The sequence below is a fragment of the Marmota flaviventris genome, chromosome 14, assembly GCF_047511675.1.
Source record: "Marmota flaviventris isolate mMarFla1 chromosome 14, mMarFla1.hap1, whole genome shotgun sequence".
Taxonomy (NCBI): Eukaryota; Metazoa; Chordata; class Mammalia; order Rodentia; family Sciuridae; genus Marmota; species Marmota flaviventris.
Genome location: NC_092511.1, coordinates 94,887,841 through 94,909,324, shown reverse-complemented (window position 1 = coordinate 94,909,324; position 21,484 = coordinate 94,887,841). Strand labels below are relative to the sequence as shown.

Genomic DNA, 21,484 nt, shown 5'->3' with positions numbered 1-21,484 from the left:
TCAGGGCCTAGCTCTATAGTGTCCTCATACCAGGACACTGCCAAATGCCCACAGGCCAAGTGGCCTACTGCCTGTTTCAATAAATCAAAGTTCCTTCAGGATGCAGACACGCCCACCCCTTTGCCTAACATCTATAGCTGTTTTTAGGCCACTGCAGAGGTTCTGAGTAGCCGTGACAGAGATGGTATGACCCACAAGGTATTTATTATGGGACCCTTTGCAGGAAAAAGTTGCCGACCCCTGCTGCAGGATGTCTCCAGGGACTGGGCAGGGCCGAAAGGTGGCAACAATGCAGTGGCCCGTCTCACGCGCCTGCCCCCCTTGAAGGGTGTGGCAATGCAGAGTCTAATGAAGCTTCAAGGAGGAGAACCCAAGTCCTGGTTACCAGAGGCCAGAACACTGCTTCCCAGGGTCCCGTCTCTATCTCTAAGTCTTTACGCTGAACCCAGAGGTTAGGCAAAGCTGTTTGCAGAAAATGACGGACCTGAGGGATGAGGTGACACTTGTGAACAGCCCAGGCCGGTGCTGATCTGATGGCTGTCCTTGGACTGTCCATGTGGTAAGCGCTGGTTCTGCAGGACTGACAACCTGCATAGGTAACGGTCCCCAATAAGCCCCCGCATGGGGGCTGACAAAGGCCCACTCCTGCGCAGCCAAGGTGCAGTCTCCTTCACTCAGCCTCGCCCGCCTCTCAGCTGCTGAGGGCCTGATGGCCCACAGATCAATCCCATGAAAGCAACCCCTTGAGATGGGGGAAATGCCCTTTTAAATCGGTGGAAGGGGAGGTGTTTGGAATTCAGCTGGGAGAACATCAAAAGAACATTTCTCGAGTGTCTCCGTGTCTGAGAAATAAATCAGGAGAGCTCTGCTTGGAAGCTCTTGGGCACCTTTAAAATGCATCGCCAACCTGCCATTTTCTGCAGGTGCAGCTCCCCTTGCTGTCTGGGTCTTATCTCTGCCGTGGGATGGGTGGACAGGATGCTCCGAGTGGGAGGAAGTGCTTGGGAAAGAGCCGAAGAAAATGACAAGCTTGGCTGCCCCAGGCCTGGCGTTCGGAGGCTGTTTTGTCTCAGTTGCTTACTGGCTTTGCAGCCTGCTGGTTCTGCACCCACCTGCACAGCACGAGCTGCCGGCATGACCGAGCACCCGGGCTTATTTCCTTTAAATCATTTTTAGAAAGTTATGAATTTAATTATATGCTTTATAAGGAAGCATGAAAAACCAAACCAAAAAGAAAAAAAGTTACCAAGTGAGCTCAGGTGAACACAAGAAATCCCATGGTGAAGATTTCACCCCCAAATGATTTTTTTTTCCCTACAAATCTGGAAGTAGCTGTGCCTGCATGACTTAGCCTGGAAGTGGGGACAGAGAATGCTTTGGCTGCCCAAGACTGAGCATCCTGATTCTATTTTTTTCTTAATTTTTACTTTTACATGTAGATGGACACAATGCCTCCCTTTCTTCCTTCCTTCCTTCCTTTCTTCCTTCCTCCCTCCCTCCCTCCCTCCCTCCCTCCCTCCCTCTCTCTCTCTTTCTTTCTTTCTATGGTGCTGAGGATCAAACCCTGTGCCTCACACATGCTAGGCAAGCGCTCTACCACTGAGCCACAGCCCCAACCCCCTGATTCTACTTTTGTTGAGTTCCAAACTTTTCACGCACAACATTAGGTGCTGATGGCATTTAATTTTTTTTTCTGCTTGGTGAGATAGGAGCCATATCTGCAGGTTTCTGCCTATGCCTTGGGGTCCTCCACTGGCCGACAAGGGAAGGACACCATCAAGGGAGGTGTCCCCTTGGCAGGGGTGAGCACCCAGGAGCACCTGCTGGCCCAGGAATGCCTGCTGACTTCCGGGCTGCCTTGGTTCTTTCCCTGCACCCGGTGGCGGATAGATACAGGGAGGTGATTGTCATGGATCCCTATCCTCTTAGGGACACCCAGTCCCCTGGGAGATGAGAACAGAATCTGTGCCACAGAGGGTGGAAGGTAGGAAGGACCACAGATCAGCACACAGAAAATGGGAAGAAACCCAGTCAGAAGAGACACCAAGTGTCACCGAGGTTGGCTTCCTCCAGGATTGTCCAGATCTCGGGGCTGAGGTACAAAGGTGCACGTGGTTCTTGCAGGATGAGGAATTTAAGAACCTTCCCCACATCACTGGCTCCCCTGGCTGTGTCACCCTTCTCTTCTCTGTCTTCCCAGAGTTTACTCTGATTTCTTCCGTGCTGAGCTTTGGACCACCTGTCTCCCCATCTTGTGGCAGCATCTGGAGGCAGGGTGTAGTGGGTGGGGGGCAGGAGTCCCAGCTGCTTCCCCTGACCCCATGCACCCCCTGAACTCTCATGCCCAGGCTGCGTGAGCCACGGTGTTCCCTCTGTCATCCTGGTATTGCCGATCCACAAGACCAGCCTACGAGCGGCGCTGAGCAGAGCATGTTTCTGCAGCATGCAGACCACAGAGAAGTAGGTGGATAGTGTGGTTCACACTGAATTAGAGTTGAATTCAGTCCATTCCTTCTGCATCCTCTCCCAGTACAGGAGAGGCTCCGTTTGTTGCCGAGGGTTTCCCCTCAAACTTGTGGTCCTGCCTCAGTCTCTCAAGTCTCCTTCTTTGGTTTATCTTCCTTAATGATGTCATGGGGTGACTTGTCAAGCTATTGGCCACAGCTGTGGTTTGTTGGTCCAAAATATTTTCCGGTAAGTTGGCAGCAGAATCTGGTGTTTCATGCTCTCGTGATAGACTCTTGCAGCAGAGGTTGGCAAATATTTTGTGGTATAGGACCAGATGGTAAATATTTTAGATTTGGGGAGTAATGTGGGCTTTGTCACAACTCTAGATCTCTGCTCTTGCAAGGTCAAAACAGCTGGAGGCCATGTAAATGGGTAGATGTGTCTGGCTGCTAATAAAACTTCATTCACAAAAACGGAAGCAGGGGCAGGGACTCTGGGCCAGATATGTGATTGAGTCTGTTGGTCTCGGAGCCAGACAATCCAGTCAGCAGCTGGGCTGCTCCAGCATATAATCATTCAGAAGCAAACCTAGAGTGCCTGGGGTGGGGGCAGAGAGGGTGGCCAACAGTCGTGGAGGTAAATTTAGCCTCCACCTCAGGTGGTGAGTGAATGGCAGAAGTTATGTGGGCAAAAGGCCAGCCAGTCTCCTCCCCCTGGGCAGCTCTCTTGTTCGGTTGGGCTCCTGGGCCTCTGCCCTGCCCCCTGGCCCTCTGGCTACACAAGCTGCTCACCGTTCTTTGCAGAACTAAGCAGAGGAACCAGGCCATAAATGTTTTATTCTAAAGTTTTCTTTGGGAGGCAAGTTCATAAGGGTCTGATTTACACTGTGCGTAATGGAATGGTAGCGAGTGATGAATAAAACATGCTCGTTCACTACTCCTCGGGGTGATGACAGTGTTTTCTGGACTCATATTAAAAATTAAAATGAGGAGATGTTTCTTCTCAGGGTCTTCGCCTGTGCCAATATGGAAGAAAGTAGCTGTGAGCCCCTATGCCGCCTGCCAACCCACAACCCCCCGCCACACACACATTTTTCTCTCTTATTAATCCCAACAGCAAATAATATGGCCTGGTTCCCTGCAACTACTTAGGGGCCCATTAAACTGTAGCAAGGGGCCTCTAGTGTTGGTAACAACCTGACGATTTAGAATCGGGGAACCGCAGCAAGGCAGCTAGAAGCTGATGCCAGTAACTGGGGAGGCTGTGAGTTCTTTGAGCACGTCACTATCACAAAGGATAGCCCAGTTCCTACTGACCAGCGGCTCCAAGGCGTGCATGTCCACTCGGCTGGGCAGCTTCTTCCTCGGGGAGAGAAAGAGGTGTAGGAGCTAGGGTCTTTCCTGGCTTCAGAGCATGGCACGGTCATGTCAAGCTCTGGCCCCTGAGCCACCTATGCGGAGCTCTGTTGTATTGGAGGACGCCATGCAGCATTAGCAGGCTCCTGAGCACATTTTCTTTTTATTGCTGGCACTATGGTGAACTCCATCTGATGAAGGCATCCTCACTGACTCATGACCCTGCCAGCTGATGCTGCAGGGTCCCACCCAGTTGATTCTGGGCTCCTGTTAAACGCTCTTGACCTGTATTTTTAGACATCAGACCTAAAGGGATTGCTGAATTATTGTTCTGTGGAATCAGTGAATCTGAGAATCAAGCCACCTGCCTGGTTGGCCGGCTCTCCAACATTTATGGGTTGACCCCCAAGTGGAATCCTGATACGTGACCCTTTTGGAGTCTTTCACAAATAATATGATGCAGACCTACTTTATTAGTCAATGTTCTTTCCTGCAAAAGGGCAGATGGGCACAGCTCTGTGGTGAACAGGGCTGGACTTGGCTTTGAAATTAAAGAAGAGATTTCCACCAGCTGATCTCAGAGCCAAGATGGATGTCTGTCCCAGGGCAGCATCCCCCAGTGTGTTTATTCCAAAGCAATCAAAGCCCCTCCTCTTTTCTTATTTTTAATCATTGCCTGACTTCCTCACTTTTGCCCTAAATGCTGAGAATCATGTAAAATGAAGCCATTGAAAATCTAAGCAGAATCAGAGAGGCCATTGCAGTGAAGAGGAAGCTGGCCCGTGACAGGGACCTAGGTAGCCCTGTGGAATGTGGTCAGAGTTGGAAGGTAAGGACCCTGACATCTGGTATCAAAGTTGATCTCAAACTGGACTTCTCTCTCATATAATATGCTACTGTGACAGTCATAAATATCTCAGGAGAAGTTGTTCATTTGGGATGTGGAAGTGCATTAGGGCAGTACTCTATAGCATGCAAGAGGGGCAGCAGGGTGCTGGTCATTTGGGATCCCTATGCGATGCCCTTTACAGTCAGTTTCTAATCGGAATCATTTTGACCCTGCAATTCCTGCTGGGGTCAGCTGCACCTGGCTGGCTTGCAGGCCACTGAGCAGCCCCCACAATCCTGGCAGTCATGCTCCATGTATAGAGGTCTGGGGTCCCCACTAGGCCATAGCTCAGCTGGTGAGTGAGAGGGTTCCCCAGCCCCTGCTCCCATCCTGGCATCGATGGTGACAAAGATGAGGATCTGATTCAGAGGAGGACCCAACTCCATCTGCGTTGGGAAGTCATGACCAGCTCACCACCATTCTTTGGCATATTTAGTTTTTGTATCCCCCAGGGCAGAGCCCACCTGGTACTGCTGCCACCCAGCAGGACTTCCAAGGCACCCGTACTCTGAGCACTGCTGCAGAGTGGTGCCAGGAAGGCACGGCCATGGTGAGCCACGTGGCCCTGCAGAGCATCCGTTTTAGGTCTTCTCCTCCTGATCTTGGGAAAATACACATCCTCACGCCCATAATACACCTGTCTGCTCGTGTTCCAATTCTAAGTAGGGTACAATTGTGAAATCCTATGTATTTGTCGTATCAAGTTCCAACTGAGGGCCAGATTTCCAGCAAAACTCCCTTAAGCTGTCATTAGGCTCAGTCAGTGTTTTAGCAGCTGATGGCCAATACCACCAACGGGGCCCTGTGGCTGCTTCTGCCATGAGTCCTTTAGTCCCCCAAGCCGAGTCCTTCTGAGCCTCCTCACATACGCCCTATGGGGTGCTTGATGTTTGGCTTACCCAGGGGAATAGGAGGCTGCCTGATGCTGCTGTATTGTGAGACACACTCCGGCAAAATTCACCTTCTCAGCCAAGACTTCTCCCTGCCCTTCCAGCAGATGAAAATTCATCTCTCTGTCTCTCCTCGACAAATGCATTATTCCTTCTGTTGAATTATGTCTTGAATAGCTCAAGGCCACTGGGCACATTGGAAAGGTGGCGATTCAGTGGCCAGACTAGGGCAGACTCTGGGCATGCTCTCTGCAGTCCCCACCTCTACACTGGCTGGTGCTCTGCATGTGGAGTACTAGTCTGGCTGTTCTGGAGAAGGAGACATGTTAAGGAAGGTGTCATGGGACTGGTTTGGGTCAGTTATCCTGTGTATCTGTTCCTCCTGCTGCCCACCTGACTGTCTTGCCACTGTGCACCGCCACCTGGGCCTGACCACACGAATGCCAGCCCTCCCGCTAATGCTGCAGCCTCACCCCTGGCCCTTCCCATCAGCTCCCAGCATCACCCACAAAGATGGCACATGTGGACGCAGGAAGGCATGGACTCACTACCAACTGCAGCTTGCTTTGTAAACAGACCTCAACGACTTAACCCTGTAAGTTTATATTAATGTGAATGTACAGAAAACCATTGTCACTTCATACTAAGTGACATAAAATTTGGACATATAAACTTTGGTTTTTCTCGTACCAGGGATTGATCCCGGGGGTGCTTAACCACTTAAACCACATCCCCAGCCCTTTTTTATATTTTATTTTGAGACAGGGTCTCACTAAGTTGCTTAGGGCCTCACCAAGTTGCTGAGGCTGGCTTTGAACTTGTGATCCTCCTGCCTCAGCCTCCTGAGCTGCTGGGATTACAGGTGTGTACCATTGCATCTGACTAAACTTTTAAAAAAATTAATAAAATTCTTCCAAATCCCAACTCCCACAAAGCCCAGTGTTATCACTTGATATGTAAATTTCCAGATTTGGCCAGAAAATATACATACATTTTTTATAGCGATGAGGTAATCCTCCATATCCACTTCTCTGACCTCCTTTTCCATTTCATGCACTCCACCCCACCCCCTCGGCCCATCTCTGTAGATTCTAGCACGGCATGGTGTCCTGACTTGTCATCGGCCATTCGGCTTTCTACTGTGGGACATTTGAGTTCTAGTCGCTTGATTTGTTCACACTATAAATAGTTCTGCAGTGAAGTCCTTGTCCGCATTTCTATTCTGACTTTTCCGATTATTTTAGGATTCATTCTTGATAGGAAACTGCTAGGTCGACAGGATTTTTTCCCCTTTTCTCTCTCTCTCTCTCTCTCTCTCTCCCCCACTTGAAAAGAGAGAAGCCCAGATAACTAGGACTTAGAGCCGACTATGTGGGAGCCACTCTGGCACACAGAGTGAAGGGGTTACTGCACATGGCAAAAGGGACCAGGATGCTGAGATGGGGAGATGATCCCGGGTGAGCCGGGTGGGCCCGGTGTAATCCCAAGGTCCTGTAGGAGGGAGGGGCATCAAAGTCAACGAAGGTAGTGATATGATGGAGGCATGGATTATGGATCTGGGTGGGAGGGTGAGATGCTGCTGACTCTGAGGGTGTAGGGAGGGGCCAGAGCTGAGGAACACCGGTGGCTCCAGAAGCTGAAAAGACTAGAAATTCGGACCTCCCTAGCGCCTTCAGGAGGAGCATGGCCTCCGTGATACCTTGACTTTAGGACTTGTAACTTTGAGGGCTCTAAGACAGCAAATCTGTGTTGCTGTGACCACTATGATGGAGTAGCAGCTGCTCAGTGGGATCCTGCACCAGCCTGCAGGAGTTCCAGTCTGGCCTTGGCTGCTCGCTGGCTGTGTGAATGTGAGCCTCCACCTGACTTCTCTGTGCCTCAGTTTCCTCATTTTGTAAAGTGGCGATTTAAAAATACCCATTTATGGGCTGGGGATGTGGCTCAAGCGGTAGCGCGCTCGCCTGGCATGCGTGGGGTGCTGGGTTCGATCCTCAGCACCACATAAAATAAAATATATTGTGCCCACCGAAAAATATATATTAAAAAATTCTCTCTCTCTTCAAAAAAAAATACCCATTTATAAGTTTCTGGTGGGGATAATACGCATTCCCAGGCCATATTTGGCCCCTAGCATTGAGGGCTGCTAGTGCTCAGAGCACCCTTGCCCTTTCCTGCTCCATTGCTCCCTGTCCCTGATCCTGGCTGAGCTTCCTGATGGGTCCCCCATGAGGCAGTAGGTCTGAGCCCATGGCTACCTTTTCACTGCTTTCCTAAATGAGAGGGCAGTGTGGAAACAGAGGACCCCAGGATCTGTTGACAGGAAGGAATGTCCCCCAACTTCTGGCCCAGCCCCCACATAGCCTTTCCATGCCCAGAGGCCCCAGAGGTGAGATCTGTGTGGAGGCTGCCTTGGGAAACCCAGCCTTCTCTTTGTCAGGGGGCTTCTTAAAAATTTATGGGTCCCCTCCCAAGTGTCAGAATCGGAAAGGCAAGTAAGTCCTTGGGTGCAAGGAAGCTGCATCTCTCGGTGGTGTGGTCTCATTGCCCGAATCTCCGCTGGTGGAGATGGCACGTGTGCTGTGGCCATGGAGCGCATCCGCTGGGCAAGGTCAGAATTCATCCGAGAGTCTGTGAGCAGCACCTCGTTGGTCCCTCCCAGCTAAGAAGTGGGGGTGAGTCCATTTAGGTGCAGGGAGCTTTCCAGGGGGCTCTTTCCTCTCATCTCTGTGACCTCTGTTTCTAGTGACCTCTGTCCACCTGAGGATACACAATCCGAGACACACGTGGGCAACTCCCAGACCCACCTGCTTTCTGCCAAGGTGCCAGTCTGGCCCACAGACACCTGGCTCCAGGGTCTGTCGGGATTCCTCTTCTGTTCCTTTCCGGGGCCCTAGAAGGGAGTAGATGCTGTCAGCCTCGATGCTGGACATGGATCTTCACTCTCCCCAGGCACCCTGAAACCACCTCTCTGTTGTTTCCTGGGGCTTCCATAAACTGGGTGGCTCCAATAACAGAAAATCACTCTCTCACAGTTCTGAAGCCAGAAATCCAAAATGAGGCTGTCAGCAGAGTTGGTTCCCCCCAGAGGTCGAGGAGGAATGTATCCCGTGCCTCTCTCCTCTCCTCTAGAGGCTGCCAGGAGTCCTTGTCCTTCCTTGACTTGTAGACACCTGGCTCCAGGCTCTGCCTTCGTGGCCCAAGACTTTCCCTCCCCTCTGTCTCTATTCTCTCTTTCTGTGTCGTATTAGGGCACTGGTCACTGGATCTGGGGGCCCATTCTAATCAAAGGCACTCTTTTCTCAGTATTCCTACCCTGGCTGCAACAGACCTTTATTCCAAATTAGGTCATGTTCACAGGTGCCAGGTAAGGACTTGGACCTATCTTTTGGGGGATGGAGGCACAATCTAACCCATATGCCTCCTAATACCTTTGAAGAAGAGGACAAGACAGCTATCCCATGGAGGATGGGAGCAGTATAGTAGGCTAGGTAGCAAGGGGACTCGGGGACAACACTGGCCCTCATGGGCCGAGTCTAAAGATTCCCCTCCCCAGGCAGGAATTTCCTTGGCATTCAGGTTCCTTATGCCACCCTTAACCCCATAGTGACCATAGATCACAGCACACACTTGATGCCTAGAGGGTACCACCTTGAACTAGACCTTTCCTCAGTTCATGTCCTGCATAAAGAACCCTTGAAGAGCCCTGCAGGGTCTTGGGAGCAGGTGCTGTGCTCTGTAAACCTTGGCCACCCTGTAGCCTGCCACTGTCCACTAATAGAGACTGACTTTCTTTTAATCTTCAGCTTCCTACAGTGCCATTTTGAAATAAGCTCATGTTTTGCAGTATGAAAGGTTTTGTCTGAATTTTAACAGATACAAGAATAATTAGTTCAAATTCTAAGAATAAAGACAGGACCCAGTTATTCCACTCCTCAGTATATATATCCAAAGGACTTAAAGTCAGCATACTACAGTGACAAATTCCACACCAATGTTCATAAACAGTTCGATTCACAATAACTAAGCTTTGGAACCAATCTAGATGCCCTTCAACAGATGAATGGATAATGAAAATGTGGTGTATTATACACAGTGAAATATTACTCAGCCATTAAGAAGAATGAAATTATGGCACTTTCCAATAAATGAATGAAACTGGAGACTATCATGCTAAGTGAAATTAACCAATCCCCCCCAAACAAAGGCTGAATATTCTCTGTTATGTGCAGATGCTAATACACAATAAGGAGGGTTGAGGAGGGAAGAATAGAAATTCATTGGATTAGACAAAGGGGAATGAAGGGAAGGGAGTGGGGGACGAGAATAGGAAAGACAGTAGAATGAATCGGACATCACTTTCCTATGTTCAAATATGAACACACCACCAGTGTACCTCCACATCATGTTCAAACCCAAGAATGGGAAGTCATACTCCATGTAGGTAAATATGTCACAATACACTCTACTGTCTTTTATATCTGAAAACAACAATAAAAAATTATGATAGTAAAAAACAAACAAAAACGAATAAAGCCAGGCCTCCTGAGATGCCCTTCTCCTGTGCTGACCATGGTATACTGCTCAGAAGAGGCTCTTTGAACAAGACACCTTAGGACAGGTGTGCCAGGCCACCATGCTCCCTCCAGTGGGTGAAAACAGCATTATTAGCAGCCCAGGTGAGCACAGCCTGAGAGTTTGGGAGGAGAGAAAGAAGTTCAGGCAGCTGAGATGAGAGCACCTGGCTGCCTATGCCAGCCTGACCAGTGTCCCCCCCCCACCCCTTGGCCGGGATCTCCCCCCTTCACTCCTGTCTCCTCTTGTCTGTTTTCAGGACTCTTCCTCAGCTGGACCCATCCCAACGGCTGTCCCACGAACTGCTGCAGTGGCTGGAGAGCAGGGCACATCTCCCAAAGTCCAGCTGCCACTCAACGTGTGAGCTGCCCCTTGTGTTCCCCCCACCCCACGTCCTTGGTCCCCCTGCATGCTAGCATTCACACATGTAGTTTCTATAGGGTTTTTCAATTGTGTGCACCCGATAACACTGCCTGAAGGTCGGTACGGGGAACAGATGTCTAGCAGGGTATTTTAATATCGTTGTCCCAAGGTCAGTTACAATAAGCGGAGGGTATATTCAAAATATGGGACCACACTGGTACTGGTCAATCAGGAAACGAGCAGACACAGCACTTCCCTCCCTTCGTTTCCCTTCAGGGAGGGAAGGGGGAGGAAGTGGCAGGAGTAGCTGGTGGCCTCGGGAGCTCAGGGGCAGCAGCTAGTTAGCGACTACTCAGACGTGTGAGTATTTATCCACCCTGAGTGCCATCCCAGTGTGGGCCAGCTGCACACCAGCCCCAAATATAACCCACTGAATCACTGCTAGGAAGTGAGACACTTGTCTTGTTTAGAAAAATCTGCTCCGTTAAATTACAGCTTTCTCTACGTGCAGTTTAAAAATTCCCCATCTAAGTAGGGTTCTGAAGAATTAGGCAGCCTTCGGCTCTTTCATTTACCGATGAGCTCAGTCTCTTGAGTGGATTTTAAGGTGGAGTGTATGAATTGGGCAAAAAAAAAAAAATGGCAAGGACAGAAAGTTCCAGCAATCCAGGTATTGTCAGAAGGACATTCAGAACCTGTGTGGTTGCAGAATGGAATGTATTTTAGAAAAGTCAAAAATGTGGCTTTGGAGAAAGCGCCATGCCAATCTTCAAAGGTTTCCTAGAAGTAGCTTAACGGTCCTGGCACACTTTCACCTAGCTGGTTAGACCAAGTTGACATGTCAGCCTTCGGCCAGTGGTGGCGAGGAATGTGACCAAGTACCCTTCCTAGTGGTCCCATGAGTACTGAGAGCAGATACCTACTACAGGGGCGTGATTGATCCTTATCTCACCCTTATCCTGCCTGCTGAGAACTGACTCAATGGAAAATTTGAAGTTTATCCAGTTTTCACTTAGCTTCTCCAGGGGAACAGATAGTCAGCTACATTACAGATGTCTTTATGTTGAAATTCAAATTTTCACCAACACTGGACAGAAGACACACCCAACCCCAACCAAACCTGGATCAAAGTTTTTTGAGCCAACTGAGGATGTAGTTCAGTGATAGAGTGCTTGCCCCTAACATTTGCAAAGCCCTAGATTCCATCCTCAGCACTGAGGAAAGGGAAAGGAAGGGAAGAACATTCCAGAAATTTCCTAGTGGCAAAATTCAAATTTGTTCTGCACCAGGAACTACACTGAACCCAAGTGCATGAAGTGATTTATAGACACTGTATTCATTAATATCATTCTACATAAGTGATTTAAAGTCTACAGGAGGACGTGCATGGGTTGAATATACAGCACCATTCTGTATAAGGGAATTGAACACTTGCTGATTAAGGAGGATTATGGCATCCGTGGGGCTCCTAGAACCAAATCACCTTAGATACTGGGGGTGTCAGCAGTGTTTTCTGATCATGCTCCCAGATCCACTCATGCAGTTTCACCCCAGCCAGGGCCTGAGGAGGCTCTTGGGGAAGTTGGGATAATAGGTTGGCTCCTCCTGAAGAACTGGATGCAGGACGTCATCCCTGAAGAAGACCCACGTCCACAGGATATGGCTCTGATGCCAGGGTAATGAGACTGTTCATGTTGAGTCCCCACAACTAGCTGAATGCCTGTTGTTCCCTGAGATTCAAAGGCACCCCCTTCCTGGGTACAGAGGATCTCCACTCCCACATGTCAGGTTAGTCACAGAGAAAGCTGCTTTGTCTTTGAGACCCAAGTTGGGAACATGCTGGACACCCTCTGGAGGCATCACCCGTGGACACACTGTGTTCTGGATGCCTCTTCACTTTGGTGCCGAGCATAGAGGGTCTTCTTCCTCCCTGGCCCACTCTGCCATGGGGACGTGCGTCCAGACTTCTGTTCTCTCCTGCCTTGTCTCACCCCTAGAGTGTAGGTGTCTCTAGCTTGAGGCATCTATCTGGGTAGCAGGAAGGGAGACTCCCGTTAGATATCATTTTTCTCGGGTAGGACGGTGACATGGTGGTCATCTACACAGCCAATGAACCACAGTGGGCATGGCCTGTGGCTGGCCATGGCAAGCTCTGTGTGTGGGTCCTTGGATGTCTGTGTGAGCAGCAGGCCCAGGCTGGGGAATATCCTACACATTGCCGCAATATGCGTGGTCCATTGTGTAAACGTGAGCACTGAAAGCACATTTCTGTGTTTTTCCTGGGGAACGATCGATCAGATGGACCTTGTCAGTTTATCGAGTCAGACTAGCCTGATCGCTTGGCCATCTTCTTTAGTTCCAAGAGGTCCCCTGAGAGCGGATACCTAGCACAGGGGCATGGTTGATCCTTCTCTAATCACTCTTCCCAAAACAGAATCTGTAAATCATATTCAAAAGAATGGACTGCAACATGAGATGAGCTCGTGTTGAGCTCACGTTCAGCAGTGTGCGGGGGGTCTGCCAGGCTGAGCTGATGGCCTTGGGACTCCGATACCACAGGGACCAGTAATGCGACAACTCCAGGGGACCCTCATTCATAATCCTCATTACTGCATGACTTTGACTTCCACAGCCAAGTCCTGTGCCCTGAAACCCAACCCCTGATTGGCTTCCTAGGCCTTTTGGTTGGTGACAGGATATTGCCCTTAGCCCCTTCTTCTTGCACATAAAAGGTTTCCATGTCACTGATTTCCTGAGGGTTTCCATTGCCCTGGCAAACAGACAGGGGAACTGACTATGCCCACCCAGGACATGGAGATACCACTCCTCTGTGGAGATGTTGACCCACTCCCATGCCCTCCCTTTCCACTGTGCTGTGCTGGTAATTCTCTCTGGCTCTGGGGCTTCTCTGCTAGATACCTGCTGGGATTCCTGGAGGCCAGATATGTGAGCATCTGAAGGTCAGAGATGACCTCTCTGGAGGGTCTGAGGTTGGTAAGGACATTTGTGAGTGGGGCACCTCTGACGCTGGATTCGATTCCCTCCTCTTCTCCATGGGCATCTTAGTCATGAAGGACCAAGGAGTTAGGGAGAGAGCAGAGCAGAGGAATCCCCCATGGCTGAGTAGCTCTGACACGAGATGGGGAAGAGAGTGGCAGAGCTACACCATGCCCGTCTAGCACCCCCAGCAGTGTCAGAGTCTCGTGTGATTGATGCTGGTCATCAGGTGCTGAAGCAGGAGGAACAGCATAGTCCTCAGATAACAAACTGGGTGTGGCATCAGACCTGCCTTCAGGAGGATCCCAGCCTTCCTCAGTGCTGGCTCGTGTGCCTGTGCACCGCAGGCAACCCTAACTCCTGGACATTAGAGCCATGCTCTGAGACTGGACATCAGCTTACCATGGGAGAAGGAACTTCCAGTCACCTGTCAGGAAAGCCCAGCACTGCCTACAGCAGCTGGCTCCCCAGATGCCACTAGGCATCATGAACTGGGGCGGCAGAGGGAGGGGTTGGCCTGCAGACCAGGAAAGGGAACACCAGGAGAAGCAGCAGCCGGCAATGCCGGGTGGAGACTGGGTCCTTGACTCTGTGGTCAGTGCTGGTCAGGTGAGACAGGCTGTGTGGGGTGAGCAGGGGCCACCTGGCCACCACCTTTCCTGATGGTCAAAGGCCTCCAAATCACCCTGAAGAACAGTGTGGGCCCCATATTCTGGGATATTGGGCGAGGACTGGTGACCAAGCCAGGCCCAAATCAGGAAGGGGTCTTCCATCACAAACTCGTGGAACAGGCCAGCTCTGCCCTGCCGTGGAGTGGATCAGTGTGAGGTCAGTGCAGTGGGACACAGGGAACTGAGTCTGCTCAGGCTGGGGCTGAGGCGGGCAGCAGCAAGGCCGGGGTCCCTGCCCTGGAAGTGTCTGGAGGCCAGCCATCCGCACACCAGTCCCAGCCTCCAGGTCAGCCCTTATGAGCGCCAGTGGCTCCTGCCCTTGGAGTTAAGAAGATGCAGTCGAGTGTGAACAAGGGGAGGAGCCCGAGAACTGGTGCCTCCCGCAGGTGGGGAAGGGGGAGAGATGCGAGAGGAAGGAGCAGAGATGACCTGGAGAGAATCCTCTAGGAGGAGCAGGGAAGATCTTTCACTTAGTTAGGAGAAATGTGAGCAAGCCACCATCTAGAGGAGGAAGGGTGTGAAACACTCTAAGGCACTAAGATGCAGTGGGAGATGGAAATCTGCAGGCTGTTACAGCCAGGGAAGATCCTGCTATAGGTAGAAGTAACATGGGTGACAAAGGACGTGGACACAGACGTTGCACCATGCCACACCAAATCACCACGGCTGCCAGCCTGTCCAGCCTGTGTACTGCCCCTAGGCTCCAGACACAGGGGCCTGGGATGACACCTGACTGTGGGCTCAGCTGGGCACCTGCAGGGCTGCTCCTGCCCACAGGAGAGGTGTCTTTTCCTCAGCCACCTGCTCGCAAGAGGAGTCCTTTTTGAAATGACACAAAACCCCACCCAGGTATAGAGTTGTGGTGAAGAACTCCAAAAGATCATACATTTGCCTTTAAAAAAGTATTTTTAGTACTCTCACGTCTGCGTGAGAGTCTGCAGAGGTGATCTCTGAGCATGGTAGGCAGACCGGCTGACCTGGATGTGTTAGGGAGACCACGTGAGCTCTCTGTGGAGGTCTGGCCTGAGCTTCCAAGGTCTTTTGAAGTGAGTGGGAGAGTGGGAGACAGGAAAGTGAGAACCATGCCACCCACAGGTGCACCTTCCTCTTCCCCATTCCATGCTAGGCCTGGGCACGTGTGCCCACGGGGACCCACTCAGCACACTGAGCTCCATGCGTATTGCCCAGCTCAGCCAAGGAGCATCCACACATGCAGGGCAGGGCAGCTGAGGGACAGATAAGGAGTGATGCCTCTGTGGCTGTCACTTAGAACTGGGAAACAGCCAGTGCAGGAGACAGGCTGCTGAGATCCCCAGGGACTGATGGCAGCAGGTGGAGAGAGGCCCCGGGGGCCGTGCTCAGAGTACAAACCACTCTTCCAGCGTGGCCCACCGGATGCATTCTCTTGAGTCACTCAGAAGGGAAAGCAGATGCAGCGTGACACATTCCCCACTCGGGCCAGCGCCCCACCCCGGAGGAGCCGCGTGCCAGATACACAGATGCCACGCACAGGAAAACCACCCGGCAGATCCATCTGCTTTTGGTTTCACCACTGAGGCACCCAAAGGGGGAAAAATGGAGGAGGAGGAGAGATTTTCTTAAGGTGAAGTCAGGCTTATTTACATTCTAGTTTCCCCAGCAACGTACACCTAGAGGCTGAACTGAAATTGTGAGACCAAAAGGATTACTCATCGGACAGAAATGATTTAACATAAAGACAAAAAGACCAAGGACATTAGTGCCCTGGTGCAGATTGGTGCAGACCTCTCTATGTGGCAGCCTGTTCTCAGAGGGAGGGCACAGCCAGCCATGTCCCTGGGCTATGCCGACAGCATCTGAGCAGCAGACCTGGCCCTGCCTGGGAATCTGTGGGAACATGGATAGGTTCTCCATGTTTCCAAGCCTCAGTTTCCTCAACTGTGAAACCTCAGGGTCCATGTGGACCTTGGATGAGACCATGTGACTAGCACGTGGCAGACGTCAGGGCCTGTCCTGCTCCGCTTGCCCTGCCTCACTTGGTGGCCCTGTGGTGGGCACGCAGCTCTGTGTGGCTGACACCTTTTAAATAAGGCCTCGGGGAAAGTTATCTGGTGACAGTGCTTTGAGAAGAAAGGGGCATATCAGCCCTCAGGGCGATGGCACCTGGAAATGCTCCCTGTGGACATTAGCACCCCGGGCTGTCTGCATCACTGAGCATCTCGTAAACACCCCAGCTTCCTACTGCTAAGAAGCTGGTCGTCCTGTGCAAAGAGGCTTAATTCAGCACAACATCCCAGCCTATCTTTATGCAAACGCAAAGGATGCATCTCTCAGCAGATTCGGAAGTAAGGGAAGGGTGCATACAGCTGGCGTCCCCGCTCCGTGGAGGTGTGCCCAACATATTTGGTACATGGTGGACAAATCTGGTGGTGGGTGGATGCCGAGTCAAGTTCATCTTTATTTTCCATTTCCCTTCCTTTACTGTTTCATTAAGAACCATGTCTGGTGTTCATTTAAAATAAAAATGGAAGTTTGAAGAAGGTTCCCTTTTGAGCTGGAACCTTTGTAGACAGGACCAGGGTCAGCAGGTGGCTGCCCACGCTTGACACCTTCTCCAGTTGAAAGGTATGAAGGTGACTTGTAGCTTCCGACATAAAGAATTTTCATTTTTATTTTGATGGGGAAGAGTGGAAACTCCCCTTCTATTGCTGAAATGTAATCACAAAGTCCTTGTCCCATTAATGACATAGGGATCCTAAAATACTGAGGAAAAGATCATCATTTCGTTCCCAAATGGTAATTAACCTTCAGTTATTTGATGGCTGTTCCTCCAGGATCACAAACGTGACTGTCAAACAGTTCAAATGGTTTGTGGAGTATTTATCACAGCTGCCAACACTTGCTGTTTGAAATCTGGAGTGTGAACTCCCAGCTGAGGAAGTTGGATGCTAATGGATACAGCTCACTGAGCCCAGGTGTAGGCAGGTGCCTTCCCAGCCTCTCGGGCTGCTAGGCCCTGCCCCTCGGGCTGCTAGGCCCTGCCCTCTTTCTGGGCAGTTCCGTACTTGGCAGATGACTGGAGGGGGCTCCCTCCTGCTGTAGGAAACAACAAAAAGATTCAGAGCAAGTCTCCTTGTTTATAGCTCTGCACTCACACATATATGCACATATCCATCACCAATACCACACACACACACACACATACATGCACACACGCACACACACAGCACTCTTGCACTTAGTTGCAAAGCCTAGGCCCCTGATTTATTTTTCTCTCAACAAATATTTATTGAGAATCTACCTTGTGCCTGAGAGTGAAGAGAGAGCATTGAACCATCAGATAGAAATCCCACTCTCATAGAGCATACACTAAGGCGGCAAGAGAGGAGACCTGCAGGAGACCTGCAAAGGTCCTGAGGCAGGAGCCTGTTCCATGTTTTCAGGAAACACTTTGGAGTAATGCTTGCCCAAGCAGGATTTGCTGGTTCTCTTCCTCTAGGCCCTTTTGAGCTGGGACCTTTGTAGATAGGACCAAGGTCACCAAGTGGCTGCCCATGCTGGGATCCTGCTAGGAAGAGGTCTCTGTCCCAAGAGAACACAGCTGCTCAGAATCCCTCAGACCCCTACAGGTGTGCTGGGTTGGAAGATGAGAGAGGAAGAAATAATTTATTTTACTTATTTATTTTTGGTGCCAGGGACTGAACCCAAGGCTGCTTAACCACTGAGCCACATCCCCAGCCAGCCCTTTTTATTTTGAGACAAACAGGGTCTTGCTAAGTTGCTTAGGGCCTCGCTAAGTTGTTGAGCCTGGCTTTGAACTTGCATTCCTCCTACTCGGCCTTCTGAGTCTCTGGGATCACAGGAACACGCCACTGTGCCTGGCTATGAGGAAGGGAGAAACCCCTCATACTCTGGTTCAAGAGGTTGCCCTGCCTTGGAGCCTCTGCATGCGGAAAGGGCCATTTGGAAGAGCGTTCTTCATAAAGCAGAGCTCCAGTGAAACAAACTGAAGGTCCTGGCAGGAGCTGCTGCCCTGTGGGTGTATTCTGTGAGCTGGGATGCTCCCTGAGACACTTGTTCCCTTACATGTTCGGTGATCCGAGGCCACACGTGCAGGATGCTGCACAGTGACATAGGTATGTAGCCAGATGGGACACCTGCAGAGTTCTGCTCCAGGACAGGGGGTGTGGCCCTGGTGGCCCATGTTTCCCGTAGATGTGTCCAACAGCCAGCGGCAGCTCAGAGAGAAAGGGACTTGGCTGCAGCCTGGAGCTCACGGATCCTAGTCTCTGGCAGGTGACAGGCCCCAGGCCCCCGCTCAGCTCTGTGTCCACTGGGTCCTGCACAGCACTAGGAGGGAGAAGAAGAGAAGTGGGTCCCAAGCCTTGGGTAACAGGTTGTGGAGGGTGTTCTGGGTCCTGATCCCCGCAGGCAGCCGATGGAACCCCCAGGCCGCTTTCTGAGCAAAGTCAGCTTGGGGTCCCTCCCCCCATGACCACAGACAGACACATAGTTCCTTGGTGAGGTCTGAGTCACACTCTGACCCATACATGCCTCAGAAGCCATCACCTGGCTTGGCGGCCTGCTCATAGTCACAGTCACATTGTTCTGACATCACAGAAGGACGAAGGAGACGAACCTAAGCAGGATTTATGCTTCAATTCTATTTCCTTGAGAACAGGCCCACAACATCATGTATCATTTTTATCGGTTCCCCTGATCCCGGCCATCTCAGCTCCCTTCCTCCTCCCTCGACCTCAGCCCCAGCTCTGTGGATTCACCCACGCCCTGGCCCCCATCTGAGGCTCCCCGCTACAGTGTGCCTGCTGCGCACGGGTTTGGCTGTGTCAATTCAGACCTCACGTGACTTTTCTGTCTGTAGTATTTCCTCCGAGGCCACGAGAGAGTATGATGACGGCCTAGATTCTCTATCTGTCACCTGGGCATAGCACTGACAATGGGAATCTATAGACCCACCAGCAGGAGGGAGGGGTCCTCTCCCTATGGCTCTGTTTATCCTCAGGAAGCCCAGAGCGTTCCTAATTGTCAGTGTTCATCTTTTTGAACCAGGAAAGAACAACATGCAAACCGTGTCTCATCCCAAGGAGTGTCCCTAAGGGAAGGGACTATAAACAAAGGAAGTAAGCGACCTCACTGAGTGGAAGCAGAGGTCTTTGTGTGTAGGATTCAGATGTTGGAAAGGGGTGGCAGACTGTTTTTTTAAGACAAAGAAGTCTTTAGTCTTGATGGAACTCTTCTATCCCTCAGGGCCTCCTTCTTGAACCCTAGTAAGCTGTGCCTCATTTCTGTTTTCACCTCCTATGACTGCACCGCCCAGAGCCAGGAGAGTGCTGCAGGGTGTCTGTGAGCCCCTCAGTTTCAGAGCCCTTCTCCTGCACAAGCCACCAGGAACCCACAGTCACTGGATGGGACAGTCACATGCCCACCAAGCAGACCGTCTTGGAGCAAGATCCAGAAAAGGACCCTTATTTTAAAAATATATATATATTTCTTGATGGTGCCGGGGATTGAACCCATGGCCTTGTGCATGCAAGGCAAGCACTCTACCAACTGAGCTATATCCCCAGCCCTGAAATTTATTTTTCATCTCCTATTGAACTGAGGCCCCCCTCCCACTTTCCTAGGTGAATCTTATAAGATAATTATGAGGCAAATAATTATCTGATACAGTTTGCTCCATCAGTCCAAAACCAGCTATTCCCCCAATCCTGAAGAAGCGGAGTACTTTTGCAAGTTTATGTATTCCTTCCAAGCACCCGTGAGGTTGTATCAAATTATCTTCGGGATGTCACAAAACCGGTTTTCCCTAAGGCCATGGCTAACTTGTAGGCACAGCTTCCAAACTTCAGGTCAAAATTTTAACCACTAAGTCTGTTCAGCCTCATCTGCAAATCAGATTTAAAAGAAAAGCGTAAGCCAAAAAAAAAATCAGTCATGGTACAAATATTGCAAGGAAATATGTGACCAAGAACTCCCTAACTAGACCCCCCTTGTTTTTAAAAGGGACTGAGCTCTTTTCCAGCTCAGGTTGATTGGATAAGCCAGGCAGGTAAGCCAGGCCTGAAGCTAACTTAGCTCATACTTGGTTTCCCTAAGGTTTTCTTGCTCGGAGCATCAGACTCTAAGCTAAACATAAAGAATAGAAGAAGATTGTGGAGTCCAGAGAGAGGGCCTCAGAATCCAGTTCTGAGGTGTCCTTCATCGCCTTGGAGTCACTTTGCCTCAGTGGGCACGATGAAGGGATCCCCCCTTTCCCCTTCCCACACACAGCTCCTGGGCCTACTTCTCCAGCCAGCCAGGGCAGCCCTGTGGCTCTCTGGGACTCAAGGCACGAGGAGCACACCTGGCCTCCTCCTGCCTGCCTCTCAGGTTCGTGGGGAGGAGTGACTCGGTGAGTGGTGTGAGCCCGTTGTCAACTGTAGAGTCCCATAGGCATCAGCTCCTCTCAGGCTGGATCCATCTGAAGATGAGCTTCATGTGCCTGTGACCAGCTGCCATCCACCACACCCTGGAAAGGCATCCACTGACCCTTGTCCTTGTCTTCTGTCCAGGTATCTGGCGCTCTATGCCTATAAGCCCCAGAAGAATGACGAGTTGGAGCTGCGCAAGGGGGAGATGTACCGGGTGCTTGAGAAGTGCCAGGACGGCTGGTTCAAGGGGGCGTCACTGAGGACTGGGGTCTCTGGGGTGTTTCCTGGAAACTATGTGACACCAGTCTCCAGGTGAGGGTCCAGCAGCCTGGGCAAGAAGGGTGCAAGGTTCACATTCTCCTAATGCTGTGGCAACTGCTGGGGACCACACTGTGGCCTGGGTCCCCCTGAAGACAGTCTAGAGGCAGTGAGGGCACTCAGCTATTCTTGCAGCTCCAGCATCTGAGCTGGGTTTGCTTGGCTTTCCAGTGGACCCTGGCCACCAGGGGGACCTAAAAGGGAGAAGGAGGAGCTGGAGTCAAGGGCACAAAAGCAACTAAGCAGGGAGAGGAAACTCTCCAAGGGCAAGGTCGTGTGTGTGTGTGTGTGTGTGTGTGTGTGTGTGTGTGTGTGTGCATGGACCCTGTGTGCAGGCATTGTATATACAGTGAGTACAGCTTGTGTACATTAGTGTGTCACGTGTATGCGCTGTGTGTGTAATGATGTGTATAGTATGAGTAGTGTGTGTTCCAGTGTACACGTTTATGTGCACTGTGTGTACCACATTAGTGTGCATCCATATGTGTGCAATGTGTGTAGTGCATGTGTTTAGCAAATGCATGTGTGTATACAGTGGGTGTTCATGTTACCTGTGTATGCCTGTGCCTGT

At 50.9% G+C, this 21,484-nt stretch overlaps 1 protein-coding gene across 1 annotated transcript in view; it reads left to right on the top strand.

Moving 5' to 3' along the window:
• Positions 1-21,484, top strand: part of Sh3rf3 (SH3 domain containing ring finger 3) — a 335,414-nt gene that overhangs the window by 250,328 nt on the left and 63,602 nt on the right. Inside the window, exons 5-6 of the mRNA XM_027948923.3 lie at positions 10,414-10,514; positions 20,737-20,907. Of these exons, the coding sequence (XP_027804724.2) occupies positions 10,414-10,514; positions 20,737-20,907 (272 nt within the window). The remainder of the gene's footprint in view (positions 1-10,413; positions 10,515-20,736; positions 20,908-21,484) is intronic.